Raw genomic sequence first — 26,232 nt, forward strand, 5'->3', positions numbered from 1 at the left:
AATGGGAATATAAACTATAATATAAAACATCTTTCTGAGTTTACGCGCATATCATTAAGAGTAGGCATTGATGAGTGCTGGAACTTTGCACTTGTCACTGATTTAAAAAGAAATACATATATGGGAAAAGATGACAGCCAAGCCTCCCATTTATTTTTTTAACAATCACATCCCAATTAAGGGTCAGAAGTCATTATTCACTCCCATTGAAAACAATGATGCTGTTTATCTTAGATTTATCTGGGGACACCATTTCCTCAAACTCAATTTTCAGAGGAAGTGTAGCAGAAAATAATTTGTAAAATTCTGACAGTCCCTTATGTTTTCTGCTGTCTGCTGAGTCGAAACAAAAGATGTTTTCAGATGATGACTTAGATCCTATTGTGGCCCATAGCATTGAAGAGAAGAAATATTGCCTCAGCACTATAAATGTTTGCCTCTACAAAATTCTGCTCTTTATTTCATACTCTGTTACTGTAAATAGCGATTCTAGCAAGTTTTACCCTGGTCCCTTATTATAGCCATTAAATTAGCTTAACCTTCAACAAGAGGAGCCCTGTGAATTTGACTGATCGAGCTTGACTTAATTATTTTACCATTAATTTTGCTCCAGTCTTTTAAACTGTGTTTTCTGCTTAATTCACTGAGTACCACATAATTAAAAACTACCGGCTAGAGATTGTTGCCTGGGTCAGTAGAGACAAGGTAACGGATAGATGAAAAGATGAAGACACAGATTTTGAATACAGTGCATGGGCAGTGAACTAAGCAAGATCAAAAACAGAGGATTAATAAGGGATCTTCATTGAGTGTGGAATAGGTCATAGGTGTGGGGTTTTGAATGAGTTGTCATTTTTAGGTGGTGAAGTCAAGACTGAAGGTAACAAAGGCATGGTCAGCAACATTGGGGTGAGATTAGGCCAGAAACAGCAGTTATTGAGGAAATGGCAATCAGCGACCAGTGTCATGGATACAATACAAGGTACGACCTTCAGCTCAGTTAAAATACAATACTGAGGCTGCTCACCAATGGATTCAACATGAGCAAACACTGCACTGGAGATGCATTCAGAGATTAGGGTGCAGTGTTCTTAGCGGAATTGAGAAGTATAGATTTAGTCCTTTTGATGTTAACATAAATTTAGAATCATCAGAGCTGTCAACTATACGTCGGTTGCTGTTAACCTGAGTGCAGTATGAATAATTTAATTTTAATGTGAGCATTTATTGTTTGAAACGAGTTCTTCATCATCTAGGAAAGTAATTTATTTCCTTTTGTTCACTTATAGGAGTTTAAGTTGCCAGAGGATAACGCTTCATAAAAATCTATTCTTCTCATTTGTTTGTAACTCCATCATCACCATCATCTGGCTAACAGTCATTGCAAATAATCAGAAACTTGTTGCAAGTAACCCGGTGAGTATTCATTCGATTATTTTTGTGAACGACGTAATTCCTGGTGTGCAGATGAATTTAATACCTGGGAGAAGGGGACCACCAGCAAAGTGCTTATAGGGCAACCATGTAGGGCAATCAATTCCTTCAGCTTTTCACTAAAGCATTAGTGCCTAAAAGGAAGATTAAAAGGTGGATTTTCATGAGATTGATGCCATTGAGTAGGTGGTACAGTTTTCATGACTGGGCCCCATTTTCAAACTGTGGTGAGATGCTCCCATATTTTTAGCTGCTCATTGACTGGTGAGGAACAGAGGTCCAGTGGCCTCCATTGTGGAGTCCAGCAGCTGCAGGTAGGTAAACAGGGAGGAAGGGATTCTGACGGAGGGCTGTGAGTATGGTGCATCACAGGGCATGTTTATCATGAGGCCTGGAGCAGTATTAATGCTGACTCCCCATCAACAAGAATTATTTACCAATTTTAGCTTAACAGTTTTGATCAGATTGCAGCAGCCCTTTGAGGACTGCTGGTTAGACCAATCAACACTTTGAGGACTCATGGTTAGTCAGATCCAAATGGTGCGCACTTTGCCCTTTGATTCCTGAATATTGCTCTACAACTAAAAGGAGTCTCCAATTTAGATATTTAAGTAGGCTCCCACCTGTTTCAAGCTGGAGCTCAACCCACCTATTTTTAAGCCTGCTGATGGCAATAGAAATGGAGCAGTAAGTGGGAAACTGCTCTTGTCAGTCTCCTACCTCTCCATTTCCTGATGGCACCTCTCCTTCTTAGTAGGTATGTAGCTAACAAACAGAAGGTCCCAATTAACTGAGAACAAATTAGAATCTAAATACAAAAGTCTGGTAACACCTTAAGAACAGAAAGTATAAAATGAGAAAAATCCTTCTGACTATCATGACCCCACTTTCTGACTGACAATACATGATCTGTATTGCTGGAAACTTTCCCCAGTTGCTAACTCTCACAAAAGTGAAGAATCATTGGTACAATTACCATGATGAAAAAATATCTGTTTAAAAAAAGTTACCTGATTCCTGTATTTGAATGAAATCTCCAGGATATTAATCTGATATTATAAAGAAATCAACTAATGAGTTGTATTTCCCGACACTAATGAAAAAGAAATAGAACCACAGGGCGGAATTGTCCCAGATTTGCACTAAGTGCGGGAGCGGGCATGAAAAACAACATTTTACCCGCTGGCCGCAATGGTGGGTTTTCACACCGTATTGTCAACTTCATACCTCATTAATTATGCAGCCACAGAAAACACACCGTCTCGCTGGCGGGCAGCCTCTGAATCGCCCAACACACCGTTACCGCACCATTTCCTCACTCCGGGTGCCATATCTAAACTGCAGCCACGCACACAGTTCTCACTGCTTGCAGCCCAGGACCGCTCCAGTGAAAGCCAAGAAGAGTTCAGTAACCTATCACTGGAATGCCTTTTGGAGGCCCGCCGTGATGTCCTCCACCCAACTCTGGCTGCAGGAGGTCCAGCAATCTCTCAACTCTGGCTTGGGAGGCGGTGACAGTGGTGGTCAGTGCCAATGCTGCGCAGAAGAGGTTGGCCATCCAGTGCAGAAAGAGGGTGACTGATCTCACTGCCAGGGTAAAGCAACCATCTCATCACTCTAAACGCGCACACTCTCAAGGGCATCACACATTCACTGGCATCTCATTCACTGCCAGCTCAAGGGACATCACCACTCACTCTCTCACAGACACCCTCACATCTCCATCTGGCTTCATCTCCTCTGGAGACTGCCTCCTCAGCCCTTCCCATCATGAGGCCACATGCACAGATCAACATGTGCCCCCACACACACCCTGGGATAACCCCCTTCCCCAGTACAGCCCTCGTCCTGCAGCCTCTTCCCTGAGGCCACTTCTCTCCCTTCCCCAAGCAAGCCGTAGCCCTGCAGCTGTTGAAAGGCCACCCCCTTTACGGCTGGCCTGGTAGGTGGACATCTGCCCATGAGCCCCTCTAAAAGTGAAGCCTGGCGCTGATGACTGCGAGTGCTGCCTGAAGTAAGGTAGGCAAACAAACCTTAAAGCCCTGAGCGAAGTGCAGCTTGCTAGGCGCACGTCGCTTCTGTACAATTGTGAAACACATTGGCCTGCAATCATGCCGACGAGGCCAGATGATCCAGTGTGGGGGTGATTCTGGTGAGCAGGGCTTATAATGAGATGCTAAAGTATTGAAATTAGGTTCCTGCGTGTGGCAGCGACCCTCCATTGACAGGTGGAGCGGACTATTGCAAATTGGTTTCACAATGGCGTAAAACCGATTTTTGGCCTTCTCACCATATTGTCCACTCACGCCCACCAGGATGCCCGTCACCAGCAGAACTGGACGATTCCGCCCAAAGGCTGGAATTTAATGGTGGCAGCAGGGGGCTCATCCACTGGCTGGAGAGCTGGTGGCAACTCCGCTGTGGCCATTCCCAGGAGACCCATTGGGATTAAATCCCAAATAGGCAGCCCGCTATCACCATCAGGGTCCTTGGCTTCATCAGGGACAATTTCCCATTGGACGTCCTGGTGCAGAGTGGATATCCTACCTTCGCTAGCAGCCAGCCAGTGAGAAGCTGGCAGCTCTCCAGCACCGGCAATTACACTGGAAACTGGGGCCACTGCTGGTCCTGTAGTGGGGCCTAGTGAGAGGATTGTCACTGAAGCCCCCAGATCAAAGTGAGTGGGGCAGGATTGCTGGAGTTAGGGAGGCCCTGGTGAGGTGGGTAGAAGGGGTCATTGTCAAGGACAAGGGGGTGGCTTCCCAAGGGTCCCTCCCTTGCCACTAGTGGGCCCCTCCATTGGGTTCAATGTGCACAAGATACTCCCCACTCCACCCACCACCAGGCTGCAGGCATACCCACCAGGGCTGATATGATATAGCCCCTGATGGGATGTAGGGTTTAAATTGGCCTGTGGGCTGGAAGGCCATCCTGGACCCTTCTTGACCTAGACTTCCAACCTCGACCTTTCCACCATGGACTTAAGTGGGGAGAGTCGGGATGGCAATGGGGCCTCCACCCGTACCTTTCTGTCCCACTATATGCCCCCCATTTTCCAGCCTGACTCTGGAAGGGAGTGGAGCATTAAAGTCCACAAATAGAAACTTACAGCACAGAATGAGGCCATTCAACCCGTCGTGCCTCTGCTGGCTCTTTGAAAGGGCAGTCGTGTTTAGTCCCACATCCCCTCCTGCTTTATGTCACAAATCCTGGAAGTGCTTCATCCTCAAGTACCTTTTAAAATTACTTATGGAAGCAGCTTCCACCATCTTTTCAGATAGAGCCTTCCAGATCCAGACAACTCTGAGTTAAAGCATCCCTCCTCATCTATCCTAGAGACCTTTTTCTGGTGGTATTGAATCTATGGCCTGTAGTTGTTGTTGCAGTCGCCAGAGGGGATATTTTTTCTCTATTTACTCCATCAAAACCTCTCATCATCTTGAAAATCTCAATTACGTCAACTCTTAATGTTTTCTGTTTCAAGGAGAACAGTCCTCAATTTCCAGCCTCTTCTTATAATTGAAGTTCCTCATCACTGGTAACATTCTTGCAAACGTCCTGTGAACTGTGGGTGAAATCGTCCCAGATTTGCACTAAGTGCAGTAGCGGGCGGGTGAAATGACGGTTTACCCACTGGCCACAATGGTGAGTTTTCACACCGTATCATCCCAAACTCGTCACATTAATTATGCATTCCTGGGAAACACACTGCTTCCATGGCGGGTGGGCTTTCATTCGCCTGCGCACCATCACCTAGTTGCTTCATCACGCCGGGAGCCACATTTAAATTCCAGCCGTGTGCACACACCTCAAGGTTTCCTGCCCATGACTGCTGCAGGGAGGATGTCCACAAAAGGCAAAAAGTCTGCAGCCCCCAGGCTCAGTGACGCTGGAATGCCTTTTGGATGCCATGGAGGCCCGCTGGGATGTCCTCTACCCCCGTGCTGGCCGTAGGATGGGCAGCAGTGTGACCAACCAGGTTTGGGAGGTGGTGGCTGCGGTGGTCAGTGCCAACGCGCTTCAGAAGAGGACAGCCGCGCAGTGCCGCAAGAGGATGAATGATCTCTCCTCTTCTCATCATTCTCAACTCTCACATTCACAAACCCATCACACATCCACAGGGCCCTCAAACTGTCAGTTCCAGGGACATCACCATTCACTCTCTCACACACACCGTCATTGTCTTCATCCCGTCCATGGGAACACTCACCACTCACACATGCCAGGCATATTTATCATCTGGTCTGGCAGGTGTCCTGCTTACACTTTCTCCATCTGTATTCATTAAGGACAAGCTGGCACACAACAGGGTGAGGTCACAGACCAGTGGAGAAATGCCTGAAATCAAGGTCCTCACAGATTTTGAAAACAGAGCCATCCAGCTGGCCAGCGAGGATCTGGACCATTCCTGTGCTGAAGGTGAGGTCAGTGGTGCTCTACCAAGTGAGGATCCAGCAGTGCAACATCCATCAGATAGCCATGCTGTGAGTGATGTGTCCTCTTTCACAGGTCACTGCCATGCACACATTATCTCCCCTTGCTTCCGCAGGCACACCTGGGAAACAGCCGATGGAGACCATGACCCAGGGCCTCCAGTCAAGCCCTGAAAAGACTCCTGAAGAGGAATCTGAAGGCACCCACCTTGAAGTCCCATCACAGCGCTCACCCACACCCTCCACCAGCGCAGAGACACACATCTCGGTGGGACCTAGCTTTACAGTAGCCTTGGGATCACAATCTAGTGAGCACATCGCACTGGCTGACCCACAGCAGGCAGCAGCAGGGACTTCCCAAGTGTCCGGCACTCAGAGGACTGCTGGAGGCCAGAAATTTGCTGAGTTCGAGTCAGATGATGAGCCTCTGGACTCGGTCATGTCACAGTTGCTGGAGCTGCAAAGGCAAGCTCGGGAACATCAGGAAGGGATGTCCACTGCACTCCTCAGATTGCAAGGCACTATGGAGGAGTCCGTCTGCCTTCACTCTGAAGTGATAGTGCCACTATGCTAACGCACTGAGGCCAACACTGGTAGGGTGGCGGCTGCCCTGAAGGCCTTGGTCCAGGACATTGGTCCTGCACTGCTGTGTGGGCTTGACTCCATTGCTGATGCCATAGTTGGCCTCCAACAATGTGGACACGAGAGGGGTGCCAGGCAGCTTGATCTCACTCCAACTACCCCTTCTCCTCAAGGAGTCAGCCTGGGACACTCGGGCACCCATAGGGAGGAGGATCAGCAGGTGCACACTCAGGGCCTACCCATCCAGGTGACTCCGGGAGTGACTGGCCCTCTTCCTGTGACCTCAGCAGCTCCAACTCCAGAGGCCAAGGAGGGTGCCACTGCCACACAGCAGGACTCCAAAAGCAGGCCGGGGCCCTCCAGGTCTCAGCCCTCCAGAGGACGCCCGCCAAGGTCATCACAGTCTGCTTCCACCTCTGCTGTGGATGTCCAGGGAGCACCAAGACGTAGCGACAGGGTTAGGAAAGTTGAGAAGAATTAGTTGCACAGCCTGGGCACTGTGTTGATCATTGTACATAATGTTCATTATTGTCAATAAACTCCCAAGAATGTCTCCCTGCCTATGGCTCCTTGTTCTGATGAGCAGTGTTTGTGTCACTCAGGTATGAAACCTTTCAGCACAAGATAAAGGCAGGTGTCTCAGTCCAGGGCCTCTTCCCTGTGCTTTGTGCTGCCTTATCTCCAAAGTGATAGTCAGGAAGCACACTTCCTGGAGACATTACTGATGCCTGCACCTCGATGGTGCTGGTCATTGCTGCCAGAATATCGTGGGCAGGTGTCAGAGAGTTCCCTTATTCTCTCTGTGTGCTCTCAGCACCTTTAAGGTGGGGCTGGCCCTCATCTCTTCAGCATCTGTGACCAGTGATGCTGTGCTCCTGAAGGGCTCAGGTGCGAAAGGCAGATAAAGGATCAAATTCTCCTAAAGTTTCATGGCTGCATCTCTATGATATGACCCTGGTCACAGAGCACAAGTGACAGACAAGAGTCAGACATTCTCAGAGGCTATGTGAAGATCTATGGAGTGTCCTCACTGCATGTCGTCATCACCATCCTCCTGCAATGGAGCGACTATTAGGGCCTCCACTGCGTCTCCATGACAGGAGCATTATCACAGAGGGGATGTGCACTGCCATAAGCCAGACTGGAGTCAAACATTCACAGATACATTGTGAGGATCTTATGGTGTCTCCTCACTGCATATCGTCATCATCCTCCACAAATCTAGCAGCTTTGAGGGCCTCCCGAGCATGCCTGCCTCATCTGGACAGTACGAGGTTCTCATCGCCATTATTGTCACCTTCGAGGACCTCCTCTTCCTCATCCCTGTCGGCGTTCTCCTCATCGGAGGAGACCTCCAGCTCTTCCATCTCCTCCTCAGCCAGCTCCTCTCCCTGTTGCAGCGCCAGGTTGTAAAGGGCGCAGCAGGTGACGATGATGCATGACACCCTCTGTGGACTGTATTGCAGGGCTCCACCAGACCGGTCCAGGCACCAGAACCTCATTTTCAGCATCCCAAAGGTTTGCTCCACCAAGTTGCGAGTTGCAGCATGAGCCTCATTATACTGTCGCTCTGCTGCAGTCTGAGGCCGCCGCACGGGTGTCATCAGCAACGTCCACTGCGGGTAGCCCTTGTCCCTGAGGAGCCATCCCTACAGCTTCTGTGGCCCCTGGAAGACTCCAGGGATCTGTGACCAACTGACAATGTAGGAGTCATGTACACTCCCTGGAAACCATGCGCACACCTGCAGGATGCGTTTCTAGTGGTCGCACACCAGCTGCACATTCAGTGAATGGAAGCCCTTGCGGTTGACATAGTTGACCGTGTGTTGCAATGGAGATCTGAGCACCACGTGAGTGCTGTCGATGGCACCTTGCACCTGTGGGAAACCAGAGACCTGGGCAAATCCAATCGCTCATGCATCCTGGCTGTCCTCGTCCTGGGCGAAATTGACAAAGTTGTGCGCAAAGATGGCATCCATGACCTCATTTGTCGGTGGAGGCTTGTGAGATCCCACAGAGGTCACCTGTGGAGCGCTGAAAGGAGCCACTGGCATGGAAATTGAGCGCTGCTGTCACTTTCATGGCAACTGGCAGTGGAAGCCCTCCATGTCCCTGTCGCACTAAATCCTGCACCAGGTGGCAGATTTGACCGACCAGTCCCCTAGACATGTGCAGTCTTCGGCGACACTGGTTCTTGGTCATCTGCAGGAATATATAGACCCTGGGTGTTGCTAGGCGCAAACCAGCGAACGATCGCTGTGGCTCTTCGGTGACGTGTGCGGGAGCCCCAGTCGCCCCTTCTTCCTGAGGTTACTGCTCCTGCCTTTGCAGAGCCAGGAGCCTCAGTCGCTCTCTCCTCCGTTGTCTTTGCTCTCTGTCGGCCATCAGGCATACAGCTAGTTCACCAGGCTCCATGCTCCTGATGTACTCCCCCTGCAGGATGAAAGAGAGAAACAGGTGGTTAGTATGGGTGTACTAAGAACCTGCCCTGGTTAAGTCTGAAGGCCCCTTAATGCATCCCAGAGAGTGCTGGCCACCACTTGGATGGCCAGAGATTAGTGCGCTGCATGGCTGCCCGAAACCCCACTTACTTCCGCCCCACTCCACCTGACCGATTGGCAGCAGTCTTGCCCATTGGACTACATGCTGTGCTCTCAGCTCAGGTGCAGGCATTCTCCTAACCCACACTGCAAGGCTGCACTGTTAGCTTGAACCATGGGGGAGACTGACCCAAACTGGGATGATGACATTACAAGGGACTGTGAGCACCTCCACCAGTGACTGCTCCATGGCCAACTTTAGCAAGGAGATTGTACAACGTGTGCAGTCGTCCAACTGTTCTATAGTCCAATAAAATTTTCATGACTTTGCAGTCTGTGCTCGAGGGGTGAAAAGCTCTGCAGCACTTGGTGGCACTTTGATGCCTCTGCGTTGGTCGAGTGAGCAGATAAGCTAGAGACCCGACTCCAATCTTATATTCTGGGCAGCGCAGTCCTTGCACCCACACAAGTCATCTCAACAACAGGGCTGCCCTTGAACCCTCCCCCTCCACTCTAACAAGTCGCTTCAATGGCAGGGCTGCCCTTGATCCCCCTTGCCACCAAATGCTCCTCAAGCTTGAAACCCAACAGGCGACCCTGGTGAGCACTGAGTATCATTACTGTGTATTCACCTCCAGGTTTCCCTCAAAGTGCAGGCCGCCAAGTGCACACCTTTCATGTGCTGGTTTGAAACATGTTGGTGTGCTTTCCTGCCGATGCAGACGGACGACCCATCTGAGGGGTACGACTCCGGTGGGTTGGCCTAATAATGATATGCAGATGTATTACATTGAGATTCCTGATGTCTGATGGCGGGAAACGCGGCCCGCCATTGGCAGGCTGAGTGGATGATCGCGAATTGGTTTCACATCATCGTGAAACCGAACGTGCCATCTTGTCCGCTCACGCCACCGAACATGCCCGACGCCAGCAGGCACGGAAAATCCTGGCCTTTTTCTCAGGCCTTTCCATCTTTCCTGAAGTGTAGAACCCTGATTTATCCACAGCACTCCAGCTAAAGCCTAAACTGTGATTTATAAAATTCCCCCATGAATGACCTCTTGCTGTGCTGTGTGATTCTGTCATTCAATGCGATGCAGTTTGCAGACACATTTATCTAATTTGAAATTGCTCATTTCAGATTGGAACAAGACAGACATCACTAAAAGTACATAAAGCTCAGTAAACATTTACTTATGAAGAGAATATTTTACCGTCGAAGGGAATCATATCTGCCAGCAAGATTAAGATTAGCATTCATTATTATCAGACCAGCTGTTGATAAAAAGTTCTTTGAATAATTGCTGATAAACTGAGTAAAAATAAACAATAATTTACATATTGTAGATTTTAAAAATATCTGCCTGAAAACTGTAGAAGCGATAGATGATTTGATCATTGGTAGCTCTACCTACCCTTATTATTTTTAGTCAATTGTTAACCCAGACAAAGGAGCGAATTAATACACTATTTTAATCCAAATCTACATCCACTAGGTCAAGCAACTCCTTTAATACCTAGTCTCTTTTATAGATTGCTGCACTGAAAATATATTCAAATAAAATTTCAGCCAACTAAAGCTAGTTTTTAGCGATAGTGTGAAAATTATTGCAGGTTTTACCGAGTTTATCAGCAATTATTCACAGACCTTTTTTTGTCTGCAACTGCTCTTAGCATGATAATGAACATTGACCTTAATCTTGCTGGCAGATTTGATCCCTTTCTAAGAAAATAACATTTTCTTTTTAGGAAATGTCTACTGAGGTTTATATCCTTCTAGTGATGTTTGTCTTGTTGTTCCAATCTGAAATTAGCAAATTCAAATTAGATAAAACTGCCTGCAAGCTGTAGCACATCAAATGTCATTCATAGGATATAGAAAGAGGCCATTCAGCCCACCATAGCTGTGTTGGTTCTTTAAAGGGGCTAACTAATTAGCCCCACTCACTTGCTCCTCCCTGATGGCCCTGCAAACTTTCCCTTTTGGGGTCACGTCCAAATCTCTTTTGAAAGTTACTATAGCAGAGTCAATTTTCTATGTTTTAAGTTTGACCTGCTTTTTTTAAAAAGTCTTCACATAGCACTTAAATTGCTGGTTAGAAGTCAAGACTAATTGCATCATTTTAGCTTCAGTAATTCCAGGCACAATTGAGATTCTATGCAATGTCAACCTATGACTGACAGCAGGTCCAGGAAAATCTTGTTTAGTGTTCGCCAGTGAACTGAAGAAAAGCAGGAGTGAGCAATAAATACATGAGGGGGAAAATAATAGAATGGTGTGCTGATAAATAGAAATAAGCTGGGAGGAAGCTCATGTGGAGACTAAACAGCCGCACAGAGCTGTTTGGACAAATGGGCTAATTCTGCGTTGCAAAATTCTACGTAATATTGAACTTATTTCCAACATCCTTAAAGGCAACGCATTCTCGATTATAACAACTTAGCGAGTAAAAATATTTTTCCTCACCTCCCTATGGTTGTTTCATTAGTTAACTCATTACGGATTGTTTGAGAGATTTCACTTTACTGGTTATTTGTTACTTAGGGTTGTAAACCATTTCGGAATGAAACAAAGGGGCCTTAATATTTCCTTCTGAGGTGGATGCACAGAGTCGGGATATCTCCAGGCTCCCAGCACCTACCTCAGGAAAAAGTGGGATGGTGGGATCATCGTTCCCGGTGGTGGTGTTGGTAGGGGGTCGGGTGGTGGGGATGGTGATTGGGCAGGAGCATGATGGAATAGGTCCCCGGACATAGATCAGAGGAGACCACAGGCTGCCGAGTGCCAAGGCGGGCTGGCTAAAAGGCCCACCTCAGTTATTTGCAACTTTGTCTCTGTTGCTTTGTTAAATGCTGGACCCTCTAGCCTTACCTCTCACACATCCTCATCCCCCCACCCACTCCCCATGCCCATACATGCCAACTCATGTCAAGCCATGACCTCACTCTAACGTCCCTAACAGACCCTATGTCAGCTTAGTGCCAACTCATTGTCCCCACCCACGACCCTTTGCCCCTATACCCTCCATGCCAGCTCACCCAATATCCACCATGGGCAGACCTCAGGAGCCAGCCATGCTGAGATGAAATAAAATAAAGTTCTAAATATCTATTACAGACTTCTCTATATTAAAAAACACATTAATGAAAACACGCTCAATGCATTTAAATCCCCTCAAGCACATAATCCCTTATAAGTATAAACATTTGAATTCATAACGCCACATCAAAGACAGCTAATCCTCTAATAACCTCTTTAAGCTGTCAATAAAACTGTGAATTTACAGCCGCTCCAACACCCCACCCTCCCCCACCCACCACCACTGTGATAATGATAGGATGTGGAAAGCAATCAAGCAATACTAATGCTATAATAATAGCATTTAGCATTGTGTCAACAAACAGCTATTGAAATTTCTAGCATAGATTTTTTTCAACTCAGAGACACAAGGCAGGCATTTTTTTTCAATTTCAAAGGGCAGGCTCTTTAAATAACTTCACAGCTTGATAGTTCTACAGACCTTATCCGCCCTTCATGAGCATTTACTACTCTAAAAATCCATACCTCACACACTGTGGGAAAAGGCCCTTGCTGCAGCAAAAATGGGTCTGTTTGAACTCAGCACTGAGTTCAAGCTGCCCTGCTGAGTTTGGGATTCCCACATGTGGGAGTCATGTCCTGCCCCCTTTCTCCTACCAGCAAAAATTGGATCTATTGGAAATGGTGGCAGGACCTCCGGATCCAGGTCCCACGCATCATTTTAAAGTTCCTTGGAGTCTCCTTGACTCTGTAAAAATCTAGGCCCAGAAAATATCTGCTTGAACATATTTATGTTTACTTTCATTAAAACCAGCACAAACAGGTTTGTGACGTATATTTAAACAGTTAATATTGAAGCAGCAATTTTGGCACAATGAAGGACAAAGATAGGAAGGCAACAAATTAAAATCCAGTCAAGAAATGACTGATTTTGATGGAAACATTTGATTTAAAATGCATTTGTAGTGTTATTGTTCGAACAATATTTCCTCTCTCAAAAAAAATCCATGTTCTTGTGCAATAACCTGTTGTGCAAAGGGAGCAAAGGGAGAGTTCTTTTCATGAACTTTTACATCTTTGGCATGGGCCTGTTTTCTGTAGTCATTGGACTGCACTGTTTAATGTGGCCATGGACTGATAAAGTTATTTGATCTCTTTATAGTATATATTATTTGTAGTTCTTACATGGCACATCTTTATTTCTATAATATAGGTAAATATTATACTCTGTGTATTTTTGGTGAAACATTAATCTCAATCTGCACAAGCCACATTTCTTTATAAATGCCATTCCCAGATACTATGGGTAGAATTTTGCCCTTGGCGTGCAGGATCGGTGGGGGCGGGTGGGGTCGGTCGGGAAGCGAACCGCTGCCTGAGATCGTCAACACACCGCAATTTCACACTGGTGGGCCAATTAAGGCCCGCACAGCGCGCTGAGCGAGTGGCAGCGCTGAGCGCCTCCTACAAAGGGCGGAGGAGGAGGGTGAGCAGGCCTAGCGCGAACTTCGCGCGTGTGCACGAGAGAGCACTGAATAATCTTCCTGAGGCACGGAGCTGCCTCAGGGAGATGAAGATATTGAAAAAAATCAATAAACAATAGAAAATGGTAATAAAGTACGTCCCCTCATGTGACTCTGTCACATGATTAGGGACGTGTTTTTAATTAAAAATAAAGTTTTCATTTTATTTGTATTTGCTTTTGGAAACCTCATCCTGCCCGTGGATGAGGTTTCCAAAAAAATGCGAAGGCCGCTTGGCCTTTTCGCCTGCCCACCAACCGTTAGGTTGAACAGGCAGTGAAAAGTTAACGACAATTAATAATTTAATGGCCTTAATAGGCCTTTTAGTTGTCGGCAGGCATGCTGCCAGCTCCGGTGTGCGCCCACCAACTGAACTATTGCGTGATTGTGTGTAGACGTTGGCACGCTTGGCCAACGTCATCGCGCGTCATTTCATGCTTGGTCGAGCCGGACACACGCCCGCCCACCACGCTAAAAATTCTGGCCTATGTTCCCATATTTTCTACCAACTGCAGTTACTTTCTTTCAACTTAATCAAGAATTGCTTCGACATGTTACTAGGCTGCACAGAAATGCAGAAAAGCAGCAGGGTACATTTGCCTGCTGTTAGTTCAGGTCGTCCTCTTCAGTTAATTGAGCTGCTCAGTTAATTGCATAACATTTTCCAGTTTTGGTGCTATGTAATCAACTATGACCCATTGCATTAAATTAGCTAATTATAAAGCAAGAATTATTGCCTGAATGGCACTGGCTGGATCCTGCTTTCTCTGAATAAAATGGCCTACTGCAAACTTCTTCTATATTTAGTGCTGGAGTAAAATCTGACTTTGGTCCTCTAAGTTCTCACAGTTTCAGACACAACTTGTGCATATTAAAGTGCACAGTTTTACTGCAAGTTTTATTCCTTGTTCTTTGCAGATCAGCTGTAAAGTGTCGCAGTTTCTTCATTTGTACTTAATGGGCTGCAATTACTTCTGGATGTTGTGTGAAGGTATTTACCTTCATACGCTGATTGTTGTTGCCGTCTTTGCTGAGAAACAACACTTGCTGTGGTATTATCTTCTCGGATGGGGTATGTACTTTCTAAACCACAGTACTGTGGTGAAATGACTCATTCAATGTTGACCATTAATTATATTTCAAGTGCAGCATGTGTTTAAGTATTCATTTGCATTGCAGGAATGTATGTGGAATGTATTTGCAAATTTTGGTTGGGTGCAAGTAGTATTAAGAAAAATTCTGCCATTCATATTGAATTGAAATTAGATACAGGCTCACTTAATGCTAGTAATAAAAAGATTGTGGAGCAACAATTAAGATCATAAGCATGGAAAGTGGTACTTCAAAATATATGTTTTTCTTGAAGGAGCTCATTTCCATGTATGGAAAGAAGTTGTAGAGAAAAAAATAAGAAGATAAAAGGCACAAAATTTCATACTTACAACATGAGAGAGTGATTACCTGATTGTCTCAATTCATGCATGCATTAGTTTATCTGGCCGCTAAATCATTTGAAATGAATTTAAAGATTGAGTTGAAAATGTCTGAATAAAGTTAGCAGCCAGTCACAGCGAGGCAAATTTTCACCTCGGGCAGATTTCAATTGGCAGAGCGCCCTAGCCAGGTGACTCATGTTCTCGACTGGAAGCCCAGCCCATTTTGTAGGCCGGGCCTCATTAGCCAGCTATGGCTAGAAAACAGGTACCACTGTAGAGCCCTTCAGCTTTGGACTGCTGCAATATTGGGCAGCTGAGCCAGTCCCTGTCATGAAAAACATTGGCTCTTAAGAGGAATTGATTTCAGGGTGGGAGCTTTTGGTGGTGGACGGAAGGGTGGGGATGTGATGGCAGGCGGTAATGGTGGATCCCGGAGTGACAGTGCCCAGGCACCTGGGGATTGGTGTGAAGAGCAGAGAACTGGATTGCCACCTAATATTGAACACACATTCTGCCCAATATTTTCCTAAAATGACAAAGAGGGTTCAATGTACCTCTCAGGATCTGGATTTGCATTTTAAAGGGCCTACTGTATGATGCATGCTGGTGCTTCAGCCATGCACGGTAGAGCTAGGGGAAGATTGCTGTGGACACAGCAATGATGGGAATGGGGCAGTATGTCATTACCCACCATTTCATGGCCAATACTGCCCTTTTGTTGAAGGGCATAAATTCACTTAGTGTGTGCTATAGCATCACCTGTGACCAGTTGCCACTACGCCTGAGATTGTCAGCTGTACCAGGAATTAAAGCTGAGGAACAAGACAGCAAAGCCAATTTAAGCAGTCTGCATATCAAAATTTTCACTTTTCTTATTGATCTCCATTCCACATTCGAGGAAATGGGTCATAAGCTGTTTCTATGGAAACATTGTCATTGTATCCAGTGGCATTTCTGAAGGTTAATGAGTTGGACAGTGCTCTATTAACTTTACATTACGCATAGGAAACAGCAGTCTGCCAACTACAATTTGCACAGAACAGTATTAACAAAACAATCTGCATTCAGCCAAACATCTACAATGTGGGAAGCAATGATCACTTATCCTAATTAATGTTCTATTTTACAGGATTCCCACTTATTCCAGCCACAATACATGCAATAGCCAGAAGCTTATATTACAACGACAAGTAAGTAATTTGTTTGTGTGAATATATATATATATATTTACATTTCAACAAAATTGTCATACTTTATTATTCTTTAAAATAACAGTGCACTAACACTATAAATATTGTCTCTTGTACACAGTTGCTGGATTAGTTCTGAAACACATCTGCTGTACATAATTCATGGCCCTATTTGTGCTGCCTTACTGGTGAGTTTAAATGACATTTAAGTACGCTTTATTTAAATAGGTTCAGCAAAAAATGGAGCTTAAGTATCAGATATATTAAGAAACTGTTGTGCTGCCAGCTTAATAAGAGAACATGTTTATATCAGGAAAAGCCTAACTGACATCTATTTTTGTTTCTGTAGGTAAACTTGTTTTTCTTGCTGAACATTGTCCGTGTCCTTATAACAAAGTTAAAAGTCACACACAGAACAGAATCAAACCTTTACATGAAGGCGGTCAGGGCTACCCTGATATTAGTTCCATTGCTTGGAATCCAGTTTGTGCTGGTTCCATGGAAGCCAGAGGGCCGAATAGCTGAAGAAGTCTATGACTATGTGATGCATATTTTAATGCATTATCAGGTAAAGTTCATTGTTAAATTTTAATTTGCATCACACACAGACAGATCATGAAATGGTTGAATTTCCAATTAAATAACAACTGTTTGAGGAGCATGGCAGCATTATATTACGATGCACATCTTTCCTTTAACTTTGCTGTTTTTCGAGGTAGTTAGGGAGTTCCCTCTTTTAAGAGCATTAACTCTAGCCTTATTCATTTACAGCAGAAATATAGGGGAGAATTTTCTCCCCGTTGGAGGGGTTGTGCGGGAACGGGCGTGCAGGCAGCCGATCACCGTGCGTGATCAGCTGGGTGCTGCCATTTTACATGGGTGGGCCGATTAAGGCTGAGCGCTCCCTGTGTGGGGGAGGGGGGGAGGGTGGCTGTTGCCTGAGTTGGGGCCTATGCTCTTTCGCGCATGCACGCGAATGAGTGCAGAAATCTCCCTGAGGCACAGAGCTGCCTGAGGGAGATTAGTTTATGTTTAAAAAATTTTAATAAGGGAAAAAAATTTTTAGGACATGCCCCCTCATGTGAAACTGTCACATGAGCTGGGATATGCCTATGAATTTTATTAAACATTTTATCAAACCTTTAAAAACCGTCATGAAACCTCATCCCACCCATGGATGAGGTTCCATGAAAAATGCAAGGCCGCCTGGGCTCTTTGCCTGCCCGTCAACCTTAAGGTTGGACGGGCAGCTCAGTTTATTGTTTTAATTGATAGTTAACTGGCCTTAATAGGCCTTTGACAGTTCGGCGGGCATGCAGCTGACTCAGGTGCGTGCCCGCCGAACTGAAAATCTGAATGATGCGTGGTGATGTCGGGACGCATGCCCAACGTCACTGCTCGTCATTTTACGCCCCGCCCCGCTTGCTGAGCCGAAGATTCTGCCCATAAGGTATTCATCAATATCTACTACATTTCCAAATTTGCAAATTAATTTTACAATATATCCTAAACATAGAAGTGAGGTGGAAAAGGAAAACTTGGTAATGTTTGCATTGGGCCATATTGTTGCCATTCTCCTCAAACAATTGAATAATTTCATTGGTTACTTCCTCATTGTAGGTTATCATCGTATGCTGTAATTGATTTCTATCAAGCGTCAGTCTGTACCTGTGTTAACATGAAAATTTTAGACTGGTTCTGCCAGACATTTGAGCCAGGACAGGTGTCTGTAATTTGAAACTTGCATCCCCCATAAGCAAATAATCCTCCACTGTGATGCAGGTGAACACCATTTTTTGAAAAGTTTTAGAAGGACAGACCTTGTGAAGCATTTTTTCTGATTGAGTTTACCAATAAAATGATGCTAACTTGTAAATTTTGCATTTGTTTTGTTGAATTTATTAATGGCAGAGATATTCTGTACAGGACCTTTCTTGTATATTACAGATCGGTTAAGTGTCGTTCGTTAGGAGTGCCAATCGCTCAACTCATTCCACAAAGTTATTTATCGATTGTTCCTCAATTATTAGGCACCATTCAGTTACATATTTAACTGACCATTCTTTTTGTGTGAGTCTAGACAATCACTGCCCTCCTTTTGAACCTGTGCAAGGCCTCACTTTGTGAATGTTTGCATCTGTTATCTCTGCTGACTAGTAAATACTGAGTCTGACAGCGATCAGTTGTGGTGAACATTCAGATGATGCAAATGCTGGGGAGTCCATTGAAGGGAATATTTACCTCATCTATATCTGCTTTTCATACTTCTGCCAAGATACCAGCAGGCATATTCTGGGGCATCTGACCAAGGTATTGGATGGAAGATGTGCCCATTGGTAGGGAAGTAGTGAGAACATCATCATGTGCATTTCCACCCTGCCAACTTGCTACAGGTCTGCCAAAATTTAGGTGGGGAGCCAATTAAGCAACTATTATTGGTCACTTCCATTCCCGCCTGCATTTCACTAGATGGGAAAACTCCCATATTAACCCTGTCAGCCTTTCAGTGGTTTCCTGGGGCAAGGGCATTCCTTTATGGCTGTGAAGTCCTTGGGACAGAAACAGTTAGCTATTCAGCAGAGACACTTAGAATTAAAACTGTATGAAGTATTAAACATGGATCCTTAATCATTTCTTCCTAGTAGACTCCCTTTGCTGGTACATGTGTTATGGTCGCCTCAAGTGGACAAAATGCACAATGCAATTTTCAATACACTATAATGACTATTCTGTGGCCCACACAGATGAACTGCCAGCGATAACGGCTGCCTGTGTGGCTACAGCGCTGCCGCTAAAAGCTGAAAGATGCCCCCCAACCTGTTGCTAGGGTCTGGTGCCAGCACAATAAAGTGAAAAAACTTATCTTGCTTTTGAGGATATCTCAGAATGGAGGCGCCCTCTTCTTTTTCCTGCAACCTCAGCAGCAGCAACCAACTTTATCAGTGATGCTGCCAAGCTGCCAGTTCTCTGATTGGGCCGGTAGCTCTGGGAGGTGGGCTGCCATCTTCAATTGGATCGCAGTCCCGATGATGGTCACTTAATTGGCCATGTCGGTAAAATGCTACCCAGGGTTTCCACCACTTGCGTGTGCAAGGTTGGGCTCCACTCTTAGTCTCAGCAGTGGCACTATTTACCTTTTGATAAAACTCCGGCCTATGTTTCACTTATAGTTTTGTCTTTCTTTTGTAGGGCCTACTAGTGGCAACAATATTTTGCTTCTTCAATGGAGAGGTAATGGTGTTTTTCATGTCGCAATGCTGTTATATTTGATACTCCATCAAAAGCCATTTAAGGGAAAATAATTAAGAAAAGACATTGGGCCTATCAGGTCCCTTCCTTCCACGGACAGGGGAAGTGATGGCTTCGTGGTATTGTCACTGGACCAATAATCCAGATGCCTGGGGTAATGCTCTGGGGACCTGGGTTCAAATCCTCCATGGGAGGTGGTGGAATTTTAATCCACGAAATCTGGAATTAAAAAGTATAATGATGACCATTGCCAATTGTCATATAAAAAAAACCCAACTGGTCAACTAATGTCCATTAGGGAAGGAAATATGCCATCCTCACCTGGTCTGGCCTACGTGTGACTCCAGACCCAGAGCAATGTGGTTGACTCTTAAATGCCCTCTGAATAAGGGCAATTGGGGATGGGCAATAAATGCTGGCTTTGCCAGCAATGCCCACATTCCATGAGCAAATAAAAATATGTTCCATTGTAATTTCATTCAAGCCACTTATTTCCTTTGAAGAACATTTCTGCAAACATTAAGCTCCTCTGACAAAAAATATTTGTTAGATTGCCATTCCCCAGATGGAAAGGATTATCCATGGCATTATCAACCTGGTGGAAAATCTGAGATAAAACTGCGGATGCTGGAAATCTGAAATAAAAACAGAAAAGGCTGGTAAAACTCAGCAGGTCTGACAACATCTGTGGAGAGAGAAACAGAGTTCAGGTTTCAAGTCCGTATGACTCTCCTTTAGAGCTAAAGGTTTCTCTCTCCACAGATGCTGTCAGGCTTGCTGAGTTTTTCCAGCATTTTCTGTTTTTATTATGGTGGAAGATCTGGATTGGTCAGGAGTAATTGAATAGGTTCGATCTAAACAGCATAGTTGTGATCTTTGCTTGTGATGTACCTGGTGTCAGCTGTGGCTCAGTTCATAGCACCCTCGCCTTTGAATCAGAGGGTTGTGGGTTCATGTCCCACTCCTGGAAACCAAGAACTGTGATTGTACTCGAAAGAGTTGCAATCTGTGACTGTTGATAACTCAAAAGAGTTTCCAGTAGGGGGAGCATAATTTTGCATGTAATGCATACAGCAGCTGACCTGTGAGTGCTTCAGTTTTGCCTCTGGTATTAAACATAAAATGTGCCTGCAACGCTATCACTTGGAAGAGCACAAATACTGGCAAAAATAATTAAACTGGGATAATTCTCCTTCCAAATTTCAGTGAGAACCCGCTCAATATTATTAGATGAACTAACATCAACATACGTTTATAGGGCTAAATAGGTTGTAAAAAGATCAAGCCCATTTTCTTTAGGGAAGAGCTATAATTTTGTCAAATAGAATCATAATATAAATTTTATTTTTCCCTTCAATTGTTTAGCATTTGGCTTACTTCTTAACATTAATTACTATATCCGGCTGTGTAATTCTGTAGGTTTATAAATCTGGAAGTAGTTTTGTTAACAGTTGCTAATGGAGATTCAAAGTGTATTGCTTATGGTGCAATGACTTCCTAATATTCAAAAACTATCTTTGAAATAAAATTGTTAGATGTTACTGTGGATTGAATTCAGCACCTGACAGGTCTGTCACAATATAAAATAAATACACCCACCTACTTCTCTGGAATTTATCCTTTAAAAATTGAGATGATGTGACCAAGTATAAGTTAATGTGACAGAAATTATGTGAAACTCTTTCTCTTCTTCCAATAGGTTCAAGCTATTTTAAGACGTCACTGGATGCAGTACAACATTCAGTTTGGAAATAGCCTGACCCACTCAGAGGGCTTGCGTTCTACCTCTTGCACCGGAACTTCTATTACAGAAGTACATGGAGGTCTGTATAATCACGAATCCAATAGTGAATATGTAAATGGAAAAAGTTTTCATGACATTGAAGTCATCAGTCTGAAAACAGGGGAAATATGCACCTAAAGGACAACCAAGAGCGCCTGTTATTGTTGAAGATTTCCGTGACAGTGAATGTCCTCCTTTCACTTTAATGGAAGAGTTCAGCTGAGTCTGCACTGAAAATTATTTCCATCGTCAAATGCCGCTCTGTTACTTCCCAATCACTTACTTCACATGAGTTGAAGTGAAGGACATGAATATATCCGTGGCCTGTGACACAGTTGGAAGAAAGTAACCTCCTCTGAAACAAGAGACTTGGAAATATTCTTGTATTTCTGGTCTTCTGATCACTGTCTCAAACTGTCAGGCAGTGAAGGTAGGTGCAATAGTAGACTCTAATTCCGCAGGAAAATGGTCTTTGTCACGTTGATAAACTAATATCCTGGTTACTGTACACTTACTCACTTGTGCCAATACAGGTCGAGTATCCTTTATCCGAAATCTTTGAGGCCCATCACGTTTCGGATTTCAGATAATTTCGGCTATTGGATACCACATACAGGACTTACATTACAATAGCCTGAACCTAGGCTAACTATAGTCTAAATTAAATAAAATGGCTAGAAAAGTGAGATGTATCACTGAACAATAAATGCAGGGTATTTGTAATAAGTTCCCATGGCTCCATCTGCGATTCTGTGAGATTCATGTTGAGTGCAGACTAGCAACTAGACTTCACACGCTAAAGATCGGGTGCAGTCGGCAAGATTTGTGTCGGTTCAGGTCAGGGACTTCTCACACTAAAGGTCGGATGCAGTCGGCGAGGTTCATGTTGACTTGGGTCATGTCGGCTCGGGTCTGGGACTTCTCATGCTAAAGGTCGATGAGTTTCAAAAAATGTGCAGTTTTGGATGTGTTCAGTTTTCGGATTTACAGATAAAAGGATACTCAACCTGTATTGTTATACAGCTTACTGATTAAAATCTCTGTGTGTGGTGTTTCACTGGTGAAGAGAAAAAAAATCTTCTAAACATTCCCTCAGGGTTTAAGTTCACTGCCCTAATGATATATTAGTTTTACATTTTCTATATTTTATATAAAGCAAGCTCTTATAATTATCATATAAGAAAACACTTATATAACTATCTTGCAGTATTGAATTTTTGAATGTCATAATGCTGGAAAATAAAATAGTAACCAATTATTGTAACTTTGTTTTCTCTGTAAATATGATTTGTGAAGTTTTGGTGTATTTATTGCTTGGGTAGTAAAAATAGTAAGAAAATATGGAAAGTATTTTCTTTACTTCGTTGGCTGTAAAGCGCTTTGAGGTGCCCAGTGGTCATGAAAAGCACTCTATAAATGTACGTTTTTCTTTTGCCTTCTGCTGTTTTCTGGTAATGAAGCAATATTACATTTTTGATTTGTACTGTGTGTTTGATATTAACTATTACAAAAGGAGTTAACTTCTGCTCTATATGTGCCATGCTTTTCAACAATTCAAACAGCACTTAGAAACTATACTGAGCATCTGACTTCCCTACATTTATGGGACGAAGAAGAGAAGATAGTCTCTGAATTTCTTTAAGGAAAAGCTGGCACGGAGCTTTCTGAAGGCTGGGCTGTTATTAAACATGTATCAAAATACCATGTTTGGTTACCCTATATTAATACTCCACAGGATCCTTTATACTTTCTTTGAATTAATCTTATAATTTGTAGAGATAAAGTAACAGTGTAGAAAATAATAACTGAATCTATTCATCAAATCATACAATGTTACAGCACAGAAGTAGGTCCCTTGGCCCACTATGTGTGCAGTGTTTTTCTAGACATCTTGTCTAATCCCACTCAATTGCTCAAAACCTACTAGTATCCTTTCCTATCAAGCAATTCCCTAAAATAATCCATGGGCTCTTTCAATGTTTGTGGCAGAATGTTGTAACCCTCCGAATGCCATAACTTTTATCATTTATCCTTATCAGAATGTACTTCAGGAAATAAAACATTACATATAAAAGAATTTTAAGTTGAAACAGGAAATCAGGCAATAGTTAACATTTTTTACAAACAACTTCAACAATTTAGGGAAACATATTTCTTAATGAAGGAGGAGATTTCAACTTTTTTCAGTTACGATAAAAGGACAACTGAATGTTGTTAAAGTATGTTTCAGGTTTAATAATGGAAACAAATAGTTCTAATTTCTTTCTCAAAATGGCACAGATAAATATCATAATCTAATCTGACAATTGCCATATAAAGTTTCTGACACGCTTTAGATTACTAAAGAAGCGCTAATGGTCCTAAAATGTACACAATCTTATGGGGTGGATTGCATGTGCTGTAGGGATTAACTGTCTTTTGTAGAGATAGAATTGAAAAGGTTCTACAGGACAAATCATTGATCCTTTACAAGGTTTCAGAAAATAGAAAAGTATAAGTTTTACTTCTGAAAATGTTAAAATGCAGCTTTCAGCCAAACTCAAGAGGATCAATTCTCCTCAAGCCTGTTATCTACTGTATGAATCTCATAGCTTACTCATAGCTGTTGTTGTGGCTTTCATGTTTATCATTGTCTTCACTGAGATGGTGTGGCCACAGCTGCTGAGTATTTTATTTTCTCACTGAGAGAGTCATTGCTGAGTTTGCGTGATTATGATTACAAGGCGACAGTCAAGAACTTAATGAAAGAGTATTGTTATACACTGTTAGCATAAGGAACTAAAGGATGTCCTTTTGTGTCAAAAAGTGACAACGGGTCTATGTTTCTGCGGAATGGTGTGACTATAACAGTTTAAAATAATTTCATTAAGTTTTTAAATATTTGGAAAAATGAAAATAAAAATTATTCCTGTTATATTGCATGTATATCTGTTTTATTTTTAGAAGTGATATTCACAAACAGCGAACTGAATCATAAAAAACAAACTTTACATCAAAATCTAAGGTGGGTGGGCACATGCCCGAGCCGACCGAGCATAAAATGATGTGCAGTAACGTCGCTGCGCACTCGTGCAACATTTCAGTCAGCGGGCACATGCCAAAGTCATCAGCGTACCCGCCAACAATTAAAAGGCCTATTAAGGCCATTAAATGATCAATTAACTTGAATTTTTCACTGCCCATCCAACCTTACAGTTGGCAAGCGAAAAGGCCAAGCGGCCTTTGCACTTTTGAGGAAACCTCATCCATGGGCTGGATGAGGTTTCCTAAAGCAAATAAAAATAAAATTAAAATTTTTAAACTTAAAGAAAATAAAAATGTAATGAAACATGTCCCCTCATGTGACTGTCACATGAGCAGGGACATGTTAATAATTAAGTTTGACATTTTTTTGTATAAGACTTCATCTCCTTGAGGCAGTTCTGTGTCTCAGGGAGATTATGAAATGCGCATTCCCGGCTCGCACACCGCACCACACCCACACCCCCCTAGTGCCCACAGGCAGCGCTGAGTGCTGCCACTCGTGTTTCATGCTGGGTGGGCCTTAATTTGCCCTCTAGCATGAAATTGCCTTCTGGACCCGATTGTGGGCGGTGGTCAGCTTCCTGACCGCCCCCGCTGAACCCGCTCGGCATAGGTGAAATTCTGCCCGAAGAGTATTTTTAGATTATACTTTTCACTGTGGTGAACAATAAAGGCAGCGTGTTGTTAATTTACACCGTGGAAAGATAACTCTAGCCTTTTTCCGTGACATAGCCAGTTAATGATGGAATCCTCAACTTGGTATTATCAATAGCACAATTAAGCTGTTCTTGACCAACAGTAACAAAGGCAATCTTTTTTGACATTCCAATTTGAACAATTTATTTTCTGCAAATGTACCACATCTTATGCCATGTTCAAACTGAGCACCTTCCCTGCACTAGGGAAGGCCATGTTCAACCACTGATTAGATACGGCTGATGTAGCCTAGATGGCAGAAGTGAAATTAAGAAATCCATCCATGTCAATATATCTGGTGGGTTTGAATGGAACAATAGGGTGCAATCTTAAAATTGGAACCAAGCCATTCAAGAGTATTTTTCATTTTATTTATTCATTCACAGACTGTGGATGCCGCTGTCCGATTTCCAGTTGCCCTTGAGGAGTTGATTGTGAGCCACTTTCTTGAACCGCTGCAATCAGTGTTGTGAAGGTACTCACAAAGTGTTGTTAGGCAGAGAGTTTCAGGATTTTGACTCAGCAATGAATCAGGAACAGAAAATATATTTCCAAATCGGAATGTTGGGTGATTTGAAGCGGAACTCGGAAGTGGTGGTGATTCTACGACTTGCTGTCATTGTGCTTCTCAATGGTAGAACTGACAAGTTTGCAAGGTGTTACTGAAGTAGCCTTGCGAGTTGCTACAGTGCTTCTTGTAGATTATCCACATTCAAAAGAAGCGTGCCGGTGCTAGATGGAGTGAATGTTTAAGGCGGTGGATGGGGTGCCAATCAAACAGACTGCTTTGTCCTGAATGGTGTCGAGCTCTTCGAGTGTTGTTGAAGCTGCCCACACCCAGGCAAGTGAGAGGTATTCCATCACTCTCCTGACTTGTGCCTTGAAGGTGGCGGAAGTGTTTTGGAGAATCAGGCGGTGAGTCGCTCACTGCAGAATACTCAGATTTGACCTGTTCTTGTAGCCACAATATTTATGTGGCTGGTCCAGTTAAGTTTCTAGTCAATTGTGATCCTCCAGTCTGTTGAAAACTGGGAAGTCAACAATGGTAATGCCATCGAGTGTCAAGGGAAGGTAGTCAGGCTCTCTCTTGTTGAAGAATCTCACCTGTCACCGTTGTGGCACAGATATTACTGGCTACTTATCAGCTCAAGCCTGGTTTGTCCAGGTTTTTGCTACATATAGGCACAGACTGCTTCATCATGTGATGAATTGAGAATGAAACTGTACACTCTACAGCCATTAGCAAACAATCCCTCTTCTGACTTAATGAAGAAATCAGGAAACACTTTTGCCCAAAGGGTA

At 43.9% G+C, this 26,232-nt stretch overlaps 1 protein-coding gene across 2 annotated transcripts in view; it reads left to right on the forward strand.

The window, feature by feature from the left end:
• calcrla (calcitonin receptor-like a) overlaps positions 1-22,685 on the forward strand; it is a 98,554-nt gene extending 75,869 nt beyond the window's left edge. For both annotated transcript variants that reach the window (XM_078551903.1, XM_078551904.1), the window contains exons 7-13: positions 1,290-1,416; positions 14,471-14,624; positions 16,118-16,178; positions 16,300-16,366; positions 16,528-16,746; positions 19,368-19,409; positions 21,127-22,685. In XM_078551903.1, coding sequence (XP_078408029.1) covers positions 1,290-1,416; positions 14,471-14,624; positions 16,118-16,178; positions 16,300-16,366; positions 16,528-16,746; positions 19,368-19,409; positions 21,127-21,348 — 892 coding nt within the window. In that variant the 3' untranslated portion in view covers positions 21,349-22,685. The remainder of the gene's footprint in view (positions 1-1,289; positions 1,417-14,470; positions 14,625-16,117; positions 16,179-16,299; positions 16,367-16,527; positions 16,747-19,367; positions 19,410-21,126) is intronic.
• The last annotated feature ends 3,547 nt before the right edge of the window (positions 22,686-26,232 follow it).

This window comes from Cetorhinus maximus, chromosome 11, assembly GCF_964194155.1.
Source record: "Cetorhinus maximus chromosome 11, sCetMax3.hap1.1, whole genome shotgun sequence".
NCBI lineage: Eukaryota > Metazoa > Chordata > Chondrichthyes > Lamniformes > Cetorhinidae > Cetorhinus > Cetorhinus maximus.